The 19,558-nt window shown below is 39.4% G+C and overlaps 1 protein-coding gene across 18 annotated transcripts in view; it reads left to right on the forward strand.

Moving 5' to 3' along the window:
* Window positions 1-19,558, forward strand: part of PRUNE2 (prune homolog 2 with BCH domain) — a 197,586-nt gene that overhangs the window by 46,230 nt on the left and 131,798 nt on the right. For all 18 annotated transcript variants that reach the window (XM_036433755.2, XM_036433758.2, XM_036433743.2 and 15 more), the window contains 2 exons: window positions 7,926-8,078; window positions 10,553-10,647. In XM_036433755.2, the coding sequence (XP_036289648.1) occupies window positions 7,926-8,078; window positions 10,553-10,647 (248 nt within the window). The remainder of the gene's footprint in view (window positions 1-7,925; window positions 8,079-10,552; window positions 10,648-19,558) is intronic.

Consider the following 19,558-nt stretch of genomic DNA (forward strand, 5'->3'; position numbering starts at 1 on the left):
CTGTATCTTTCATTTTGGCAACATTGTGCAAGATGGACTTTTACAGTCAAATTGTCACTTCTTTCTCCCCGTCTTGTAATGTATTTCCCTTGTTACTCAGCCTGCGTCAGGCACTCTGGTCTGCAGTCATCAAGTGCTCCCTAATCTCTATTTTATCTCCATGGAGCCCACTGCTTCCCAAACGTGATTTCCAAGCTGGAAGCTGTCAGCTGATTTTGGTGCCACAACCATTCCATGTTGCCTCACTTAGGACAGTTTGGGGTTTTGATATTGGTTTTTTCTTTCTTGAACATGGCAGACATAGATTTTTTCCCCCCCAGACGTATTTAACCCAATAAAGTAAAAACGAGTGATGAACAGGCTGAAAGAATTTAAAAAGGAAGAAGACCTAGAAAATGTTGACTCAACTCTTATTCTTTTTATAAGTCTCAATTTTTATTATTCGATTGAACAAAGAATAACATTTTAATAATATAATCAGAACAAACAACAATAGGAAAAAGAAAATAAAAACTGCACATTGTTGATTGCAAGTGTAAACAAAACAATAAAAAGAGTAAAATAGCTAGTTCTGTAAGTTAAATGCCTACACACAGTTTTGAATAAACACCATATGTACCAATATTTAAGTTTTGCACCCAATATTTGTACTAATGCATACCAATATTTAAATTATGTAAAACACATAGTTTCTAATGTGATCATTGAACTTGTTTCTTTTAAAATATCTAATATAGATTGAATTAATGACAGTGTCACTCATAAGGATAATGTTGTTTTAGATATATATATATATTATTAATATATATATATTATTAATTTTCCACAGAGAGGAAGGGAGAGGGATAGAGAGCTAGAAACATTGATGAGAGAGAAACATCGACCAGCTACCTCCTGCACATCCCCTACCAGGATTGAACCTGGGACCTTTCAGTCTGCAGACTGACACTCTATCCACTGAGCCAAACCGGTTTCAGCAATGTTGTGTTTTAATAAGATACATAGTGGAGAAACCAGCTCACAGAGGCATATTAGTGGGGGTGGGACAAGATACTTGAAAGCAATATCAGCACATTCAGGATATTACTTTAATTTTTATGCGGAATTAAGCAAGTAAAGTTATATTCTCGAGTCATCTTTGATCCTTCATAAGTTGATTCAGGTCTTTTAAAGTCTTGTCTTCACTTTCTCTGTCTCTACCACAATTTGGAAGGAAAAAAAGTTTGAGTCATAAAGTTCCTGTAAATGTTTTAGAACTAATGGCCCTGGTAAACCCATTTAAAATATTTTTCTGGCTAATGGCATCTGTAAAATGCTCTATGGGAAACTGTGCCTTCAACTAAACTAAGCAAGCAGAAATCATTTATCTCTGTGGCAGAGCAGAAGGAAAATAAAGGTAATTGGGGATCTCAGTCAAGAGGGAAGTGGATTGATATTTTGTTTGCAAACTAAGAAGGTTTGGCTTACTGTTCAAAAAATACATGTATTATTTAGTAGGAAAGAATTGTAGTCAATGAGCGGTTCATCTTCATGGTTTTCTACAGATAGTAAAATTGACAGTCAAACTGTAACACATTGGTACAAAGGTGATCTTGTTGTTGTTGTTGCTGCTGCTGCTGATAATATTCAGATGCAAGGAATTAAAAGGAATACAGACCCCTTTGTTAGTGGCCATGGCTTTGGTTAGCCAAGCTACCAAGAATTAAAGCTGAGGTAAAGGACTTTGGCTTTTATCTTCAGAGGTTTTTTCATAGGGTTGGGCTTAAAGTGGGGCTAGGAAGCAGCCAGTCTAATGGAATCACTTCATTGTCACTCAGAAACTGGGATGTGGGAAGTGAAGTGCCTCTGCCTATGAAGACTGCCAATACTGATACTGTGATGAGAGTCAGAGCCACTGGAGCCTGGGAGGAGGAGACAGAGGTGGCATATGTGAATAGAAAGCAGGCTCTGGAGACCTTTTGCCAAGATGGGCAGGAGTGCACGTGTGTGCTGTGTATGTGGAGGGGAGAGGAGATGTCACTGAATCGTCTTGCCCAGAAGGAACTAACAGATGGTGATCCAAGGAGTGTGACTTTATTTTTTATTATTTTATTTTATTTTTAACATATTTTATTGATTTTTTACAGAGAGGAAGGGGTGGGGGGACAAAGAGTTAGAAATATCGATGAGAGAGAAACATCTATCAGCTGCCTCCTGCACAACTGGGGATGTACCCACAGCCAAGGTACATGCCCTTGATCAGAATCGAATCTGGGACCCTTCAGTCTGCAGGCCAACGCTCTATCCACTGAGCTAAACTGGTGAGGGTAGAAGTGTGACTTTAAAGAGGTAACTCAACTTTTCATAAGGGCAATGGGCAATTTTTAAAAAGTACTGAATTTTAAATATAAGAAAGAAATCAAGTTAAATTTTTCATTATTCACTAAACTCAAACCTAGATTTCATATTTTTCCAGTCATGTGCTAACTCTAAACCTAAAGGGAGGTGTGTTTTTTTTTTATGTGCCTATAAATAATTCTAGCAATCCTTATTTTTTTATAAAAAGTTCTCTTTCTAAAGTGTTTCTCTGTAAATAGCTACGATATTATTTTGTATTTTGGGGCGATCAAAATGATCATTAATTTGACACACATTTCTAGAACCTGTCTTTATGCGTTCTTCCAGGTCTTGAAGGAATGCACCATTTCTGTGCACACCCTTCCCCTAAAGAACTTGGAAAAATGTCTACTTCCAGATGTTGTGAGACTAGATATGGATGGCTGACTTGGAAGAGTCTTTAAAAAGCTTCATAGTTAGAACTCTGTAGGGAATATATTATTGTGAGCTTTGTACCCCCAAAATCTGAATTTGCTAAGAACTAAATAATCAGTTGGGTTGCTGGTTACCTTTCATTCCCAGGGTCAGATCTGAGAACACACCATACAGAGGCACACGGGTGTGCTATGAAGGGCCAAGATATTGATCCTCTCCATCCTTGGAGAGCGCCCTAAGTCTGCCCCTTAGCCTCTTATGCTGAAAGGAATATGCATTTTTCAATATCTATCATCTGTCCATTTACTTATTTCATTATTCATTTCCTCTCTTCTTACATAGAATATTTTTTAAATATATTTTATTGATTTTTTTTGTTTACAGAGAGGAAGGAAGAGGAATAGAGAGTTAGAAACATCGATGAGAGAGAAACATCAATCAGCTGCCTCCTGCATACTCCCTACTGGGGATGTGCTCGCAACCAAGGTACATGCCCTTGACAGGAATCGAACCTGGGACTCTTCAGTTCTCAGGCCAACGCTCCATCCACTAAGTCAAACCAGTTAGGCTCCATAGAATATTTGAAGTTATTTATACAAATATAAAACAACAATAACAACAACAAAGTCACCATCAGGGAACAAAACCATGTAGAGAAAGGAATGAGATCAAGATATAGTTTTAAAAAATGAAGGAGTGAATAATTTTCAGTTTTAAACTCTGGATATGAGATTTCTGGAATCAATGAAAATGTAGAAATGTTGCAATATTTGCATTATTACTAAAACACACATACTAGAACTTCATTTAAAAAAAGTCTAGCCGGGACCGGTTTGGCTCAATGGATAGAGCGTCGGCTTGGGGACTGAAGGGTCCCGGGTTCGATTCCGGTCAAGGGCATGTACCTTGGTTGCGGGCATATCCCCAGTAGGGGGTGTGCAAGAGGCAGCTGATCGAAGACTCTCTCTCATCGATGTTTCTAACTCTCTATCTCTCTCTCTCCCTTTCTCTCTGTATAAAAATCAATAAAATATATTTTTAACAAAATAAATAAATAAATAAAATAAAATAAAAAAAGTCTAAATCGCAAGTGTTTTTTCCTTATATCTATCTTTTTGAAAAAACAAAACAAAAAACAAACAAAACAACAACACTTAATAAGGTCATAGACATCCTCCAACATACTATATACCGGTAATAGCAGTTTGCATGGGAACTGAATACAATATGTCAGATACTTCCCCGTCTCAGTTGTCTATGAGAATGTGCTCATTCACATGAGATCATAAACGACCCTGGTTTTTGGAAATGTCTATTCACTTCTTCACCCCCTCTCTATCTCTGTTTTTGCTGTTGTGGTTTTCTTTGTTCTTTGCTTTCTTTCTCCTCCCTTCCTTTCTTTGTCATCCCTTCCTCTCCCAACTCTTCTCCCTTGTACTGTCTGCTTCCAAGATCTGTATCATTTTCAGACAAGCTGCAGCTTGAACTATCTAAAAATCAAATTACATAGTCATGGTGGCCTAACATTGATATTTGGTTATGCCTGGGGTTTGTGCCCAAAGCAAACAATTACTGTAAACCCTCCAGACTCCTCAATCCATATTCTTTTATTTCCCCAGAGATGTGTACTAGAGGACTGTTGCCAAATTTGAGGAACATTAAATTGCTGAATCATCCCATTGTGTGTGTGTGTGTGTGTGTGTGTGTGTGTGATTGTGTGTGTGTGTGTGTGTGTGTGTGTGTGTGTGTGAGGAACCAGCTGGCAATGATGGGATTTCAGCCCTTTACCAGGCATATTTCCATTAAGACAACACTTTCCTCAAAAAATTTTCACATGTATTTGTATAAGACCTTGACAAAGCCTCAATATGAACTGTGAAACAATAGCAATTGTTCTTAGCACAGGATGTAGAAATTGTTTCTTTGATTTTTAGGAAACAATTTCTCTCCTTTCTATTGGCAGCTCCATTTGAACTTTAATAAAGAATAGTTCCTTGCTATTTTAGTAGCCTGGACTAACAGCTTCAAAAAGGTCCTTTTAAGGAGGTCAAATAGGAAAGGAAGAGGGCCAGCTTTTTTTTTTTTTTCCCCTCTTGCCCAAAGAGTGAATCATCCCTCTCCTGAAATGGTTCAGAGTCCAGGGGAATTACATTGCTTGTTTTGCTTAGGAAGAAGAAAGGCCTATATTGGGGGTAGGGGAAAGAAATTATTTTTTCAGCAAAATATAAAACCAGAACAATTCTCCAACCTCAGAGCATCTTCTGTCATACAAAAATGAGCCTTATTAAATTTAAACATTTAAAACTTATAAGATTATTAAGCACTGAATAATATGTTCATTTTTCATCCCCTTTCAGCCAAAAATGTAAGCTACGTTGTATTTTCTACATTTTTCTCCTTCCTCTTTCCCTCCCTCTATTATTCATTCTTTAATGTTTTTGCTTTGGCATGAAAAAAGTCTATCCCAGGTGTAACAAGAATCAGATTTAAGTCCCTTCTTTTCTGCTAAGAGTTCATTCTGCAGAATATGTTTTTTACTGGTGAATGTTTTCCCCAAACAACTTCTGGCTTCGTTAGATCATGTTTAATATTTATGTATTGCAATTGCTTTTGGCAAGTGGTCCTTCACTTCTGCATTCTTTCAACAAAGACTATTGCAGGTTACTTTTTCCTAATGGAATGAAATGCTTGTTACTATTTTATAATAATTGCTTTCTCTGTTGCTTGTTGTTCTTTCTCCCAGACCGATGAATAGCTGGGATGCTTTTGGGCACAGTGTATGGGTTTAAGTAGTTCTTGAGTTGTGCAGAATTTGCTGGAGGTTAAATAAAAAGCAAGTTTAAATTTGTAGAGGTGCCTTTGGCTACCGCATATTCTGATACTGATAGGCAGTTAAGTATGTAGTTGAATGGGTCTCTAATGTGAAGAAGAAAAGTTTCTATAGATGAGTCTCTTGGATAAATTTGGGCCATTGTTTTTCTTATGCAGTAGAAACATCTCGGAGTGTGGTGACTATCTTTTTGATGCTCGTTATTTTTCTCCATCTGTGTCAGTACATCATCTCCTTTCTAATTGTCAAGTCACATTTCATCACCAACCAGAGTCGATCTCTTTTCATTGGATTATTCTGTAGGACTCTGTTTAGTGCAATATCTCTTAGATTAACTTCTGGGTATCCCTTTTCTATAGTATGTATTTTAAAAATTAAGATCCTCAAATAAAAAAATATATTGCGTTATTGGTTTGATTGTAAGCCAGGCACATTTTTTAATTCCTAAGCACCTTATATTTTGGTGCTATTACAGTTTTTTAATATTTAAATTTGATTTTCAAGTTGATATTGTTTATAGAATTACATATTTTGTATTATTATACTTATATCCAACATGCTAAATTTACTTACTATTTTACGCTTATCTGTAGATTTTTTTATTTTTATTTTTTATGGACACAAACATATCATCTGTTAGGAAAGATGTATTTATTCCTTACCCCCACCCCCTACCCCTTTACTTACATTCGCTTTACATCTTTTTAAAAAAATGTATTTTTATTGATTTTTTACAGAGAGGAAGGGAGAGAGATAGAGAGCTAGAAACGTCGATGAGAGAGAAACATCGACCAGCTGCCTCTTGCACACCCCCTACCAGGGATATGCCCGCAACCAACGTACATGCCCTTGACTGGAATCGAACCTGGGACTTTTCAGTCCTCAGACCGATGCTCTACCGCTGAGCCAAACCGGTTTCAGCCGCTTTACATCTTTTGCTTGCCTTACTGCTCTGGCTAGAATTCACAGTGCCTACTGAATGGAAATAGTCATCACAGGCATCCTTTTCTCATCTAGCCCAATCGCCCCCAACTGACCTCCCCTGACATCCTGGTCGCCCCCAACTGCCCTCCCCTGTTGGCCTCATCGCCCCTAACTGACCTCCCCCCCAGCCATCTTGTGGTGGCCATCTTGTGACGACGTGAGGGCATGAGGACAACCTAGGCTTTTATTAGTATAGATTTATGTTGTGATTCTTTTACCATGAGTTATTTGGAAATGCATTGTTTAATTTTCAAAGACTTGGAAGTTTTCTAGGTTTTGTTTTATTATGATTTTCAGACTGTTTGTGTGCTGGTCACGGAATATAACTGATTGCAATGCTTTGAAATTTGTTAATATTTGATTTATTTGATTTATGACTCAACAGATGGTCAATTTGAATAAATGTTTCATTTGTCATTGTTGATAGCAATGTTCAATATATGTGAATTAAGTCAAATGTGTTGCTCATGTTGCTCAAATATTCTACATCTTTATATACTTTTTCTACTGGTTCTTAGAGTTGGTAAGACAATTGTGTTAAAATTTCCCACAGTGACTGCATATTAATCTTTCTTCATCCTGTTTTGTCAATTTTTGCTTTACATATTTAAAAGCTAGGTTATTAGTGAATATAAATGTTGTATTAAAAACCTGGATGAAGAAAGGGGACTTTCTCCTTCCAGTATAGTCTTACTGCAGTTGAAATGCAATGCAAAAGCTTTATTCTGCCTGGACTTGGTATACTTTAACTTAAGAAATAAATAATGCAGGACGAGAGAGACAGAGAGAGGGGGGGGGGGAGAGAGAGATTGTTTCAGTGAGGAAAGAAGAGTGAGAGAGAGATAGAAACATCAATGATGAGAAAGAATCATTGATTGACTGCTTCCTGCATGCCCCACACTGGGGACTGAGCCCACAACTTGGGCATGTGCCCAACCAGGAATCAAACTGTGACCTCTTGGTTCATAGGCCAATGTCCAACCATTGAGCCATGCCAGCTGGGCTTACCATTAACTTTTATTCTGAAATGATGTAAAACCAACATTGACCATTTTTATGTATTTGTGTGGGGTGGGGAGAAGCTATATATTTTGTTCCTTTATCCATAAAACTCTGTGTCATAGAGCATGCTATGGTCAGTTAAGTTGTAGAGATTAATATCTGGTGAAAATCAGAGAGGGCAGATGGTAACCGATGGGTTTTCTAAAAATCACTTCTTGAATCCTACATTGTGGAGGCCCCTACTCCAGCCAGAAACCAGAAGTGAAAGCAGAGGTGGAAGGGCCAGCAAACACTGCTTTTCCTGGCCACTTCCTGGCTTGGGCGGAACGTTTAAGGCTGTTTTATTCCTGCCTTTTAGGTAGCATCCTTTTCAAGCACATGACCATGGAATCCGAGAAGATCTCAGAGAAGCAGGAGGAAATTCTTTCCATCCTGGAAGAAAAGTTCCCTAGCTTACCTCCCAGAGAGGACATCATCACAGTGCTGCAGGAGAGCCACGCGGGGGCTCAGGGTGAGTGACCGTCTCGGCTCTGCCGCGGCTCTGAGCAGGGCTGCTGTGTGGGGTGGAGTGCTGCCAGGCCCCAGAAGGTGAATTTGACTCCGCCTGCACTTTGCTCCCTGTTGCTCACACTTATGGACGATTTTCAGGCACCTGGTGTCAGCTCACCTGGGAGCAGGCAGCCTGCAGGCAGCCTGTCCTCTGAGGCCTTCGTGTCTGGGTGTGTGGTTAATTCACATGTCTCATGCCCGCCCCAGATGATGACATGAAATCTCCAACCTGAGCAATGTCAAACACAATGAGATTTTGTAAATCAGTTAATTTTAGAAAATAAAATAAAAGAGAAGACAGCCGAATAGATAGACTTGTTCTCCAATTTAGGCTTCCTCAGTACAGTGGATCCCCTGGATCAGTTGTTTTATAATAATAATAATAATAATAATAATAATAATAATAATAAATAAAAAATAGCAACAATCCATTGAGTGCCTAAGATACGTAAGGTTCTGATGGCATAACTGCTTGAATTCCTCACTGAGTCTGTGCGACAACCCTGCCAGATCCTGTTATTATCTCCAGTTTCTAGGTGAGAATATTGGAGCAGAGAGAGGCGTCATTGCTTTTGCATCACACACACCTGCCTGGTGGCCAGGCCCGGATTTATACCCAGACAACCTACATTTCAGGTGCAAAGCTTTCTCCATTAGTTTGGAATCGCCCAGGGGCAGGGCCTGAGGCAATGCAGTTTATCAGAGATGTGACCCCAGAGAACACTGATAGGGGGTGGCGTTAGCTCCATGGGCAATCAGGCCTTCATCCAACTAGGGAAAGAGTATAAACTTGCACCTCAGTGTTATCCCAAGTGAGCAAGCGCAGTGGTGTGCTGGAACTTGTTCACAGGAGCTCCAGGAGCTGATGGTTAGTTTCAGGGGTTTTGTGAGTTGGTCATTCTTAGGTTGGCAGCAATGACAGCATTCTCTGTAGACGTATTGACACCAGAGAAATTGACACTACCTGTACCACAGATCAATTTTTGTTGCTGATTATTTAACATTTACCAATATACCACTGGGATATTGATGGCCACTCAGATCCTGGGGCTGTCCATTCCCCCAGAGCAGCCTCTAGTGGCCAGAGTAGGCCCTCAGGAAAGGAGAGGCAGGTGCTACTGGTTGAGTGTCAAGTTGGGCTCACAGCAATGGCAAGTGTGGGTGGGGCCCTGTGGGTTCCACACTCTTCGTTACAAATGCACATGTGTGATGATACGGTATGTATAGCTGCACGATGGTGTGTATTTCATCATTCATCTTTAAAACTAGGCCAAACTTTTAAGTGTTTATAAACATGGTCGATAAATCATTTCATACTGCAGTATGATAGAGTGCGGCCTTTCAATCTTCGAGTCAAAGAAACATATTTAGTGCCTGTTTCCCAGACTGCTGTGATTGGTTGCGTTCTAAACTGGGAGGAAGGCAAGTGATCGGCTCTGGTGTCTTCATGCGTCTGGGAAGGGTGTATGTGCTTTGCTGGGTTTTCTGAGGGGTCTTCCTCCCAAGAGAATAGTTCTAGTCAGACAGAATAACCGAGGGCGAGGTTATTCAATGTCAAGCCAGACCCTTTCCTGTGTTTTGGCCACAGACTTCATGGAAACACATTGGTCAGCCAACCACAACTATGCAGTCCGGATAATTTCACCACTCCAGATTTCTCCTATAGTTTAAGTAATTCAGTATCTCCTATGTCAGAGCCTATTACAAGGGTTACCAAGTTAATTATGACAGTTTTATGGGTCACATTTATAAAGTGCATTTTTAATAAAATCATACTAGAAAACCTGGGGCTCAATTAAATGCATCCAAAAAGCAAATCATTGCCTTGTTAGGTATTATTTGGCCAGATTGCCAAGTAATGGGTATGATAGGATAGGTTTTGTTTGCCCACTTCCTTCCATTGCACCTTCTGCCCTTGTGTGCTCTGGGCTCCCTGGAGATTATTGCCTTCTGCTTGGGTTTGGTAAATGGGAAGAATTAGTAAGAGGCAGGGTGTGCGGGTCTCCGGAAGAAAAGAGGCTGTCTTATTCCTCCCGGCTCCCTTTCTGATTTGACGCCCCTCCTCTGCAGGTCCAGATCTCACTTCCTTTGCCAGCCTCTGGGCTCTCACCATGGTTATCCTCTCTTTCAGTCCTGTCTACAGCTCTATAAGTGTCCTACCATTAAATAGTCTTCTTTTGGCTTATGAGTGGTGAATTCTTTTACCTGCTGGGATCCTAAATGATGCAAATATTGTCACTAAAGTGATGTTTGCCTTAGTGTGTGTGTGTGTGTGTGTGTGTGTGTGTGTGTGTGTGTGTTATTAGTGGGGAAATATTGCATTATTAGTGGGGAAATATTGAAATTAACAGGATAAATAATTTAATTATTCCTTGAAATTACTAGGGGGAAAAAAGTTCCACAATTTAACATACTATTTTCCCTTCTCATCCACAGGTTTAAGTATTGAACAAATAATGTTGAAGGACCTAAAAGAACTGACAGATGGAGAAATAAAGGTGGCCATCAGTACCGTGAACATGACCCTGGAGGTAAGGGAGAGAATGCTTTCTGGCAATGATGGAATTTCCATGATGGCATCAGAACACCTGGGGTACAGGGCTCCCCACCACTTAAGTCAGTGTTCTGCTTTTGCTGTGAATACTTCTTTGCAATCGGTTTGATTAGAAATGCAGGTTATTATTTTGGGTGAAAACACTGTACTAAGTTGTTGAATGCTGTTGATTCATCTCAGTAAAACAATACCTCACATATGCACATGAGTATAACCTGTTTGATAGCAATGATTATACACTTGGTTGGATTCACTTCTGGTTTGCTTTTTGTTCTGTGTGCCACCCTGCATTGTTCATAGAACTTTTCTAAGAAAATAAGCTGTCCTTCAGCCTTTGTAAGCTGATTGGGTACATATCATTTTGGTAACCAATGGTGACATTTCAAGTATTAATAAGACCCTCCTTTTAGTCCCTTCAATGAGTGACTCAGAGTGAATGCTACTCTAATCTTTGTGTGCTTCCTTGGTAAATTATCCTTTATCTACTATGGGGATTTTCAATGGCTTGTGTGTTAATCTTAATTAACCTCACTAATGGGAATTATATTTTACAGAGGCACGCTGGTGCTATGCAGAACTTTGTGTATTTCTTTATATTGTTACTAGAGCAGCGTTTTTCAACCGCTGTTCCGCGGCACACTAGTGTGCCGCGAGATGTTGCCTGGTGTGCCGTAGGTGCAGACAAGACAAGAATTTTATAATTTTTCACTATTTTGTTTACTTAATATTTCATAATAAAGTAATTATAAAATACTTTCTTTGTGTTTATTTGATTCCTATTCAAGAGAATTACTTTATATATAGTCAATATAGGCACAGAGTTAAATTTTTTAACATTTTCTAATGGTGGTGTGCCTCGTGATTTTTTTCATGAAACAAGTGTGCCTTTGCCCAAAAAAGGTTGAAAAACACTGTACTAGAGGTCCGATGCACTAAATTCATGCAAGAGTAGGCCTTCCTTCCCTCCCAGCAGCCGGCACCGGCTTCCCTCTGGCACAGGGGACCCGAGCTTCCCTCTCAGCCCCGGCTTTGTCTGGAAGGTTGTCTGGTCTAATTAGCATATTACACTTTTATTATTATAGATATTGCCTTGATCAAGCTACCCACCTCTGACTGAGGCACTGAGCTCTCAAGTTGTATAGAGATAAAAAACTGCAACAAAGAAATTTGTCTTTTGGTTTTAATTGTATGTTGCTGTTCTTTTATTTTTTTTTGTAATGATAACAGTGACTGTATCAATATGTATATTTCTAGGGTATAGCACGCATGCATATGGTGTCCACACCTCAGAAAATCCAAGAGCAAACCAGGTGGTTTTTTTTGTGTTGTTTTTTTCTGTGATTTCTTTAATGTATTCCTTATTGATTGATATTATAATTCAGCTCTTGGATCCACATGCGTACAAAGAGGCAACTGCTGTCACTTAAGATGATCAGGCATGGTGGTTATGTAGTGTCTCATAGTTTATAGAACACATTCTCATTGTATGTAGAAACTCAGCAGTTTCTATGGACTTACAAACTGATCAGTGCTTCATATAATTAGATGTTGATATAACTCAAAACAAGAAATACATGCAATTTGGGATGTAGTAACTAGATAATCACCTTCAATTAGAAATCTGTTTTGTGTCTAAAAGTCCAAGGAAAACGTGGATCTTGCAAGGGTCAGTAGCTCTGAAAATCATTTCTCCGAGTTCAAGCCTTAGGGTTTTCTTTCTCTTTCCTGTCTCCCTTCATTTAATAGTATCTTATTAGGTTTTAAATGCCTTGTTTGGAATTTCATTCTAAATTAACATAGAACATCTTGTAATTGCTTAGGAAACTGTCTGTAGTTAGCAAAGCACTTGAAGGCTATTAGCATTACAGACTTACCGGCGCTTAAATGTACCTTCATTTATATTACAGGGGTATACAAATGGCTTTGTCAGACATGTTAAACTGTAAATGTTTAGCAAGCTGAAAAAGTGATAAAATGATCATCTTACTCTTGACATAATTTACATAGAGGCTCAGTAATTAATCAGGCTGGTTAAGTACATCTTAGAAGTGCTGTATGATATTCTGGGAAGATGGAGGACATTTGTACATAGAAAGGGGGCACACAGATTAAATTCTAATCAGCCGAATGGGAACTTTTCACGTGTGCAGAATGGGGATATTAAAGATGACTGAGAGACAGCAAAGGAGCTCAGTAACCTTCTGTATCTTCTCTGAAAGATAAAATGCCCATGGTTTATTAAATCTGTCAGTTAGAAAAATCCCCAAGTTCAGGGTAGAGTTTGGTTTTCCCAGCAGCTTAGCCTGAGGAGCAGTGCCATTCCCCAGTTCCTACTCCTACTTGACTGTATTTCAACATTCCTTTCCCATTCCTGGGTCCTCACTTTTTTTAAAATAGTGACAGAATCAGCACTATTTTATTTTGTGTGTTTTGGAACAGCTGTCGAATTGCCCTTTAGCTCTAGATATATTCTCAAAAAAAATAGTTTTAATTCCTATGATTTTATAAATCTCACTTGTTCTACAAAGTATGGTCAAGACCATGTTACTTCATGATGATGCTTATAAATTCTTCATTTTTTTATAACCACCCTCTGAACTCTTGCAATGTTTAGTCTAACTGGCCAACTTGGGACTTACTAGTATACTGTACTATCTCTTTCATTAATTTGGGCTTGTTTCAGATATTAATTATAGTTAGACAGTATTTTAAGTGAATTGAGGATAATGAATGATCTTTTGAGTTCTAGCTCCCTTTAATTTCCTGGCCCAGTGCTGGGAACATAGTAGGTATTTAGTACATATTGGTGTCTGAAATTTGTTCCTTTGATATTTAATTTTTATTTCCTTTTGAATTTAAATAGCTAGAAACACAAAGCCACCTAGCTGTGCATCTAAGTCAATCCTCTTTGTTGCTTCCCGATTCATTTTTTCCAGATAATTATGGCTGAAGGCTGACATACAACAAGTGAAGTATGGCCCACATATTTGTAGAAAGTACTGCTCAGCCAGCTGTCCCAAAACACAAATAGTTAGCTGTTGTCATGAGAAGCAATCAACTGGAGGTCCTGTGGTATGTCAGGGAAATGAGAAAGAAGATTCCTTACATTGTCAGCGGTCCTTTGCAATGCTGCAATTCCACAGTTGTACATGCCATGGCCTTTACTTGTCTAGTGACCCCAGTTAATTTTCTTGGGTAGAAATATTGAGAAAATTAGAAGGATTTGTGTCCTTGCAACATACACAGCATGTTCTTCAGATTGAAGTATTGGTTTGGGAGGTAGAAATCACTGCCTTTGACAGATGGTTGACTCTGGCCCTCTGTGTTAAAGGGAGAAAGCTATTAAACCCTTTGTCTCTTATTTTTATTGTAGCATAGATCACAAATGATAGTTGTAATCTAATCAAGGTTATAGAAGTTAATGGAAGCCCTATCATAGAAAGGACATAATTATAATAATACTGAGTTTCAATGCTTTGCTCAATATATGAAGTCAGAATGAATGTGACATTGAGGAGCAATGAATAAAAAATGGCTTTATCAGAAACATGGCGGAGGAAGGGTATAGCCTTTCTTACAGACAGGACTTGGAAGTGAGGACCAAGGAAAAGACACTATAGTCTCATTTCACATGGCCTCTGCCCAGGTCATTCTGAGTCTGACTATAGCACACACCACATATTGGACTCCATTTCAGTGATTATCTTTGTACCTGATCCTTTGTGCCCTTTTCATTGCTTGCTAGTTTATTTATCAAAAGAGAAACACAGGTGGGTTTCATTCTGTTTCAGTCCTTCATTTTAGTGGTGGAACCATTATAGAAAAAAAAAGTTGCCAAAAACAAAATCCATTTAAAAAGAAAACTAGAAAGTATAAACATTAAAAATAATAAAGCCTTAATCAGAATAAAAAAGGAAGATGAGAGTTTATGGATATTAATGCACATGCTTAACTGGAACATATTTGGCCTTTATTGTTTGCCAACAGATTGAAGTGGTGATTGTACATCCTACTTTACTCCCTAGTAAAGTAGTATATTAAGATCTAAGGGGGCTAGGGGACTGGAGAGCAAGGAAGTAGGATGAGTCAATGATTTGACTCATGCACAAAAAAATCAGTGGGGAATGAAATATGGTAGCAATCATACTTAGGTAAAAACTGCTGTTTGAATTTTAACCTTGCTATCTGACTTCGACCTTCGATTACTTGCTTAAACAATAGGGTAGTTACAGGAGATTGACTCCCACTGACTCAGTAGCTTCAGGGGTAGAAACTATAGATAACCTTTAGAGATTAACCTCTGAGTTCTGCTTTTATATTATGGGCAAGATAAGGCCACATTCCAATGTTCCCAGCCTTTAGAATTTAGGACTAAGGGAAATTCCTGTGTTTGAAGCTTTAGAAGGGATTGCCTACCCCTGGATCAGTGCAGTCCTGTGGGGCCCACCTGCATGTGGTGCTCCTGCGGGCCGTCCTGGCCAGTTTTTCAATAAACCCTTGCCTGCTTTTTTAATCAATTAAAAAAAAAAAAGATCTAAGGGGAAGAGAAAAATCTTTCTATTTGAATGAGGTACCACTGAAGAAACTAAGGATGTACCTGGTTCCCTTGTGAACACCAAATTGTATTATGCCTCCTTGAAGCATCTCCTGAAGGGCTTTTAGACATTAGCATCCTTCCTCAGAAAGAACAATAACCAGGTAATGACTTGACCCCTTATTATTTTGCTCAATCACATTATGATGTATTCCTGCATACACACTGTACCAGTCTGCTCAGGCTGCCAAAACAAAGCACCACACAGACTGGGAGACTTACATAGAAATTTATTGTCTGACAGTTCAGGAGGCTAGAGGTTTAAGATGGCAGGATTGGTTCCTTCTGGAGGCTCTGGAAGAGAGGACATCTGTTCCATGCCTCTCCCTACCTCCTGGCTGTTTGCTTGCAATCTTTGATGGTCCTTGGCTGGTGAAATCATTATACACATCTTCCACCTTCATCTTCACTTCATCCCTATGCATGCCTCTGTGTCCAAATGACCCCCTTTTACACAGATACCATTTTGGATGAGGACCTACCCGAATGACCTCATCTTAACTGTTATGTCTGCATTGACCCTATTTCCAAATATGGTCACATTTTTTAGGTGCTGGAGGTTAGGACCTCAGTATCTTTAATATAGAAATTCAACCCATAACATATACTATCGATAAAAGTAGTCATTTTCCAGACAGCTGAAAAGAATAAAACTATCTGAATGAACCTGTTGCCTGCTAAGCACATCTTATCTATTGCTACCATGTGGTTTTATTTCAAACCAATTCCTCTAAATGTTGTCTCCTTTATCCCGTCTGTTTTCTCTCTACGGCTTTTCTGTGCTCTCAGCCCAGGGCCTCCTCATGACCAGACACTGTCATTTGAAACCTGGAACAGAGCACATGAGCTGCATTCTGGTACAGTGACTCACACTGCTAGCGCATTCTGCCCTGCAGAGGTTCCAGCCAGGCTGCACCCTGGAACACTGCAGAGGGAAAAATACAGCATTTCCTCCTAGCCCTCAGAGCGCAGGCCGGAATGAATTCCTGAGGTCTCTGTCACACTCCTCCCTGACCAAAGGGAACATTGACTCAGGCCACAGTGAAGCATCACTGGACTCTTATGATTTAAGAGTGAGAAATTCAGTGTACTAATTTTAAGCACTAAATGTGATTTCTCATTGTCTGAGCTCTGATTTTTTTTTTTTAAGAGTTCAGGATGAAAGTACCTGAGTATTTACCTATATTATTTTGTCATAGAATGCATAGACACATTTTGGGGAAGCACATATTATTTTTGATTAGCATATTCTTCAAAACACCAAATGTTTACACTGAAGATAATTTTTAAAGCCAACTGGCTAACCAACAGAAATATACACAACCTCTCCTCCAGGTTCTTAATTAAATGGCTCCATTTCTTTTTTTGGTCCAGGTCTGCCAATTGCTCCTTGTTAAGAAGGAGTGAACATTTGATGATGTGTGCTCACTGTGTATTAGACAGTAGAGTAAGGACTTGTAAACATTATCTCATTTAATCCTCCAGCAACCCTGTGAGGAAGAGGTACTATGATTAACTATGCATTGGTTAAAATAGCTCTAGCTGCTGTAACAGATAAATCTCAAATCTCAGACACTCAACAGAGGAGTTGTCCATATTTTGTCCATGTAGCAATCCAATTTGGTGTTCCTGGTTTGGTGGCCAGAAATTATTCAGAGACTATCTTCAACCTGTAGCTCCTAGATTGCATGCGGACATCTCTGTCCTCTCAGCTGTGATGAAAATGAGCTTGGAGGGCCCAAGGTGGGAAGTTCTTATGTGTCCAGTTTGAAAATAGTATCGATCTCTTTGGCTCACATTTCATTGGCTCAGGTACACGGTCGCATCTAACTGTTCTTCTAGCCATACTTCTCTTTAAATGGCCACTTATGTCCCTAAATGATAAAAAATGCCTCAGTACAGCTTTTCTAGCTCTCATTTTGCAGCAGGAATATGACACGTGCTGATCTAGAGTTTAGAAATCATTATCCATTGTGCAATCTTTGGCATAGAGTAGTGTCCTGGTCCTCTCTCCTTCTCTCTGAAACACTGAAAAAAAAAACGAAAAAAAAAACATTGACGTGGAAAGGGTGAAAAGGGGAAGTAAGTATAGACAATGCAGAGCCTGCTCCAGGCATAAATTCTCTTCAGAGTCCAGAAATCCCCACTGACCTCTCTGGAGAACGGTGCAGTGGGAATGAGGGAATGAGATCAGGTGTGATGATGACATGGCCTTGTCTGGAGCCTGTGGGGGCTTTAAGTGACACTAGCCTAGACATGCCTGTTTGACTCTGTGCATAGGAAGAAAGCTGTGGGAGAAGCTGCATGACATTGTTTGAAGCTCATATGTGGTTCATTGGTAGTTAATGAACAGGGTAAAGTCCGTGTTCCATTTCATGGTCTTTTACTTGTTCATATCTAGTGGAGAAGGACTTTGTGTGATTTAGATTTATATGCAAATGTGGGTGTGTATTACTCATTACCATTTCCCCTTTTCATTAGGTCCCCACCCCAACATGCTTGTGCAACTGCTTTCACACCAAGGCCATGGAATAGAACAGAGCTGTAATACCCTGACCTGGGGGTTTGAGGTCCTGATGTGTTGAGTCTAATTTGCTTCCTCCTCACTGCCTCCTCCTCCTCCTCAACATAAATGGGTGTTCCAGTTAGGTACTGCTGTGTGGCAAGCCATCCTCAGAACCCAGAGGCTGAAAACAGATAAGTAGCTCTTATAGTTCTGTAGATTTATTGGGTTCAACTGGTTCTCACATTGTTGCAGTCAGATGGTGACCCACTATGAGTTCAGTGGGGACTGTCACCTGGCTTGGGTTTCTCATAGCATGATACTTAGGTTCCCAGAGTTAGGGATGAGGAAGAGAGGGAGGGAGGAATGAAGAGAGGGAAAGAGACAGAGAGAGAGAGAGAGAGAGAGAGAGAGAGAGAGAGAGAGAGAGAGAGAGAGAGAGAAACAAGAGTGGACTTTGTAAGAGACTCTGGTGGAAGCTGCACTTCTTGTGACCTAATGTAAAATGTCTTGGAATATCACCTCCATCATATTCTATTGTTCATGCCATCTCTAAGGTCAGCACAGACTGATGATAAAGGGCAGGCAGCAGTGGTATGTTGGGGAATGTTTAACGTTGAGAGCTCTCTTAGCAGGGGGGTGGGGGGAGTGGAAATTAACTAATTTGTCTTTCTATATCCATGTATCTGATATAAAGGATATATAGCACACAATTTACAAAGAATTTCCTCTTTAAATTACATATAATCAATTGAATCTCACAGAATGAATTACCGTATTTTTCGGACCATAAGACGCTCCGGACCATAAGACGCACCAGTTTTTAGAGAAGGGAAATGAAGAAAAAAAGATTCTGAAACAAATAGTGTCCTAAAATATTTTATGTGCATTAAAACCCAACATCACAGTCATAAACACATGTAATCAACCCTGTAAAGTAAACAGCAGCATTTAGAACCATTTTAGAGCCGGGCAAGCACACAGAGACCACACAGAGCCGGGCAAGTAAAAAAACTTTTTTTTTAAAGTATATGTGTAGGCTATATTTGGACCATAAGACGCAGGGACTTTTCCCCCCCACTTCTGGGGGGGGGGGAAAGTGCGTCTTATGGTCCGAAAAATACGGTAGTTTATTTTTGTGCAACTCTTGGTTGCCTTGATGGAAAAGTATTGTTTCCACAATAATGCAGCTGATATTTTTATTTTCTATAACGAGAAAGTGAAACCAAGATTTTTAATCTGAACTTCGCCTATTTGTCAACAACATGCTTTCTTTGCTGAATAGTTTTCCAATACTAGAAGAACATGTCCTCAGGAGTTTTGGGGACGCTTTTTGTGCTATTCACAGTGTGATGGCTAGAATCACAATCCACTTTAAGTTTAGCCTGCATAATTAACCTTTTCTCCATTGCCTGCCTAAGTCTAGACAAGGTAAATTTTCTTGATAAAGAGCTAGACAGTAAATATTTTAGACTTTGTGGACAAGAAGGCAAAATGGAGGATTTTATGTAGGAATGTAAAATAACAACTCTCTGAAAGTGCTTGGCTCATGGGCTATACTCAGACACGCAGAGTGCTGAGTGTGGCCAGTGGGCAGTCATTTGCCAACACCTGCACTAAACAATCAACAAAGCAATGAAGCAGGCTTTCATATGTAGTGTTTCCAATTTCCATGGTGCAAATCCATACCGTTACCATGGCCAAGTTCAAGGTGCCAATGTGATATCTCAAAACGGGGTTGGTAGTTGTTGGTAACATTCTGTTAAGAGACTAGATTTAAGATTTACTTAC

Source organism: Pipistrellus kuhlii, unplaced genomic scaffold (genome assembly GCF_014108245.1).
Source record: "Pipistrellus kuhlii isolate mPipKuh1 unplaced genomic scaffold, mPipKuh1.p scaffold_m20_p_12, whole genome shotgun sequence".
Taxonomy (NCBI): Eukaryota; Metazoa; Chordata; class Mammalia; order Chiroptera; family Vespertilionidae; genus Pipistrellus; species Pipistrellus kuhlii.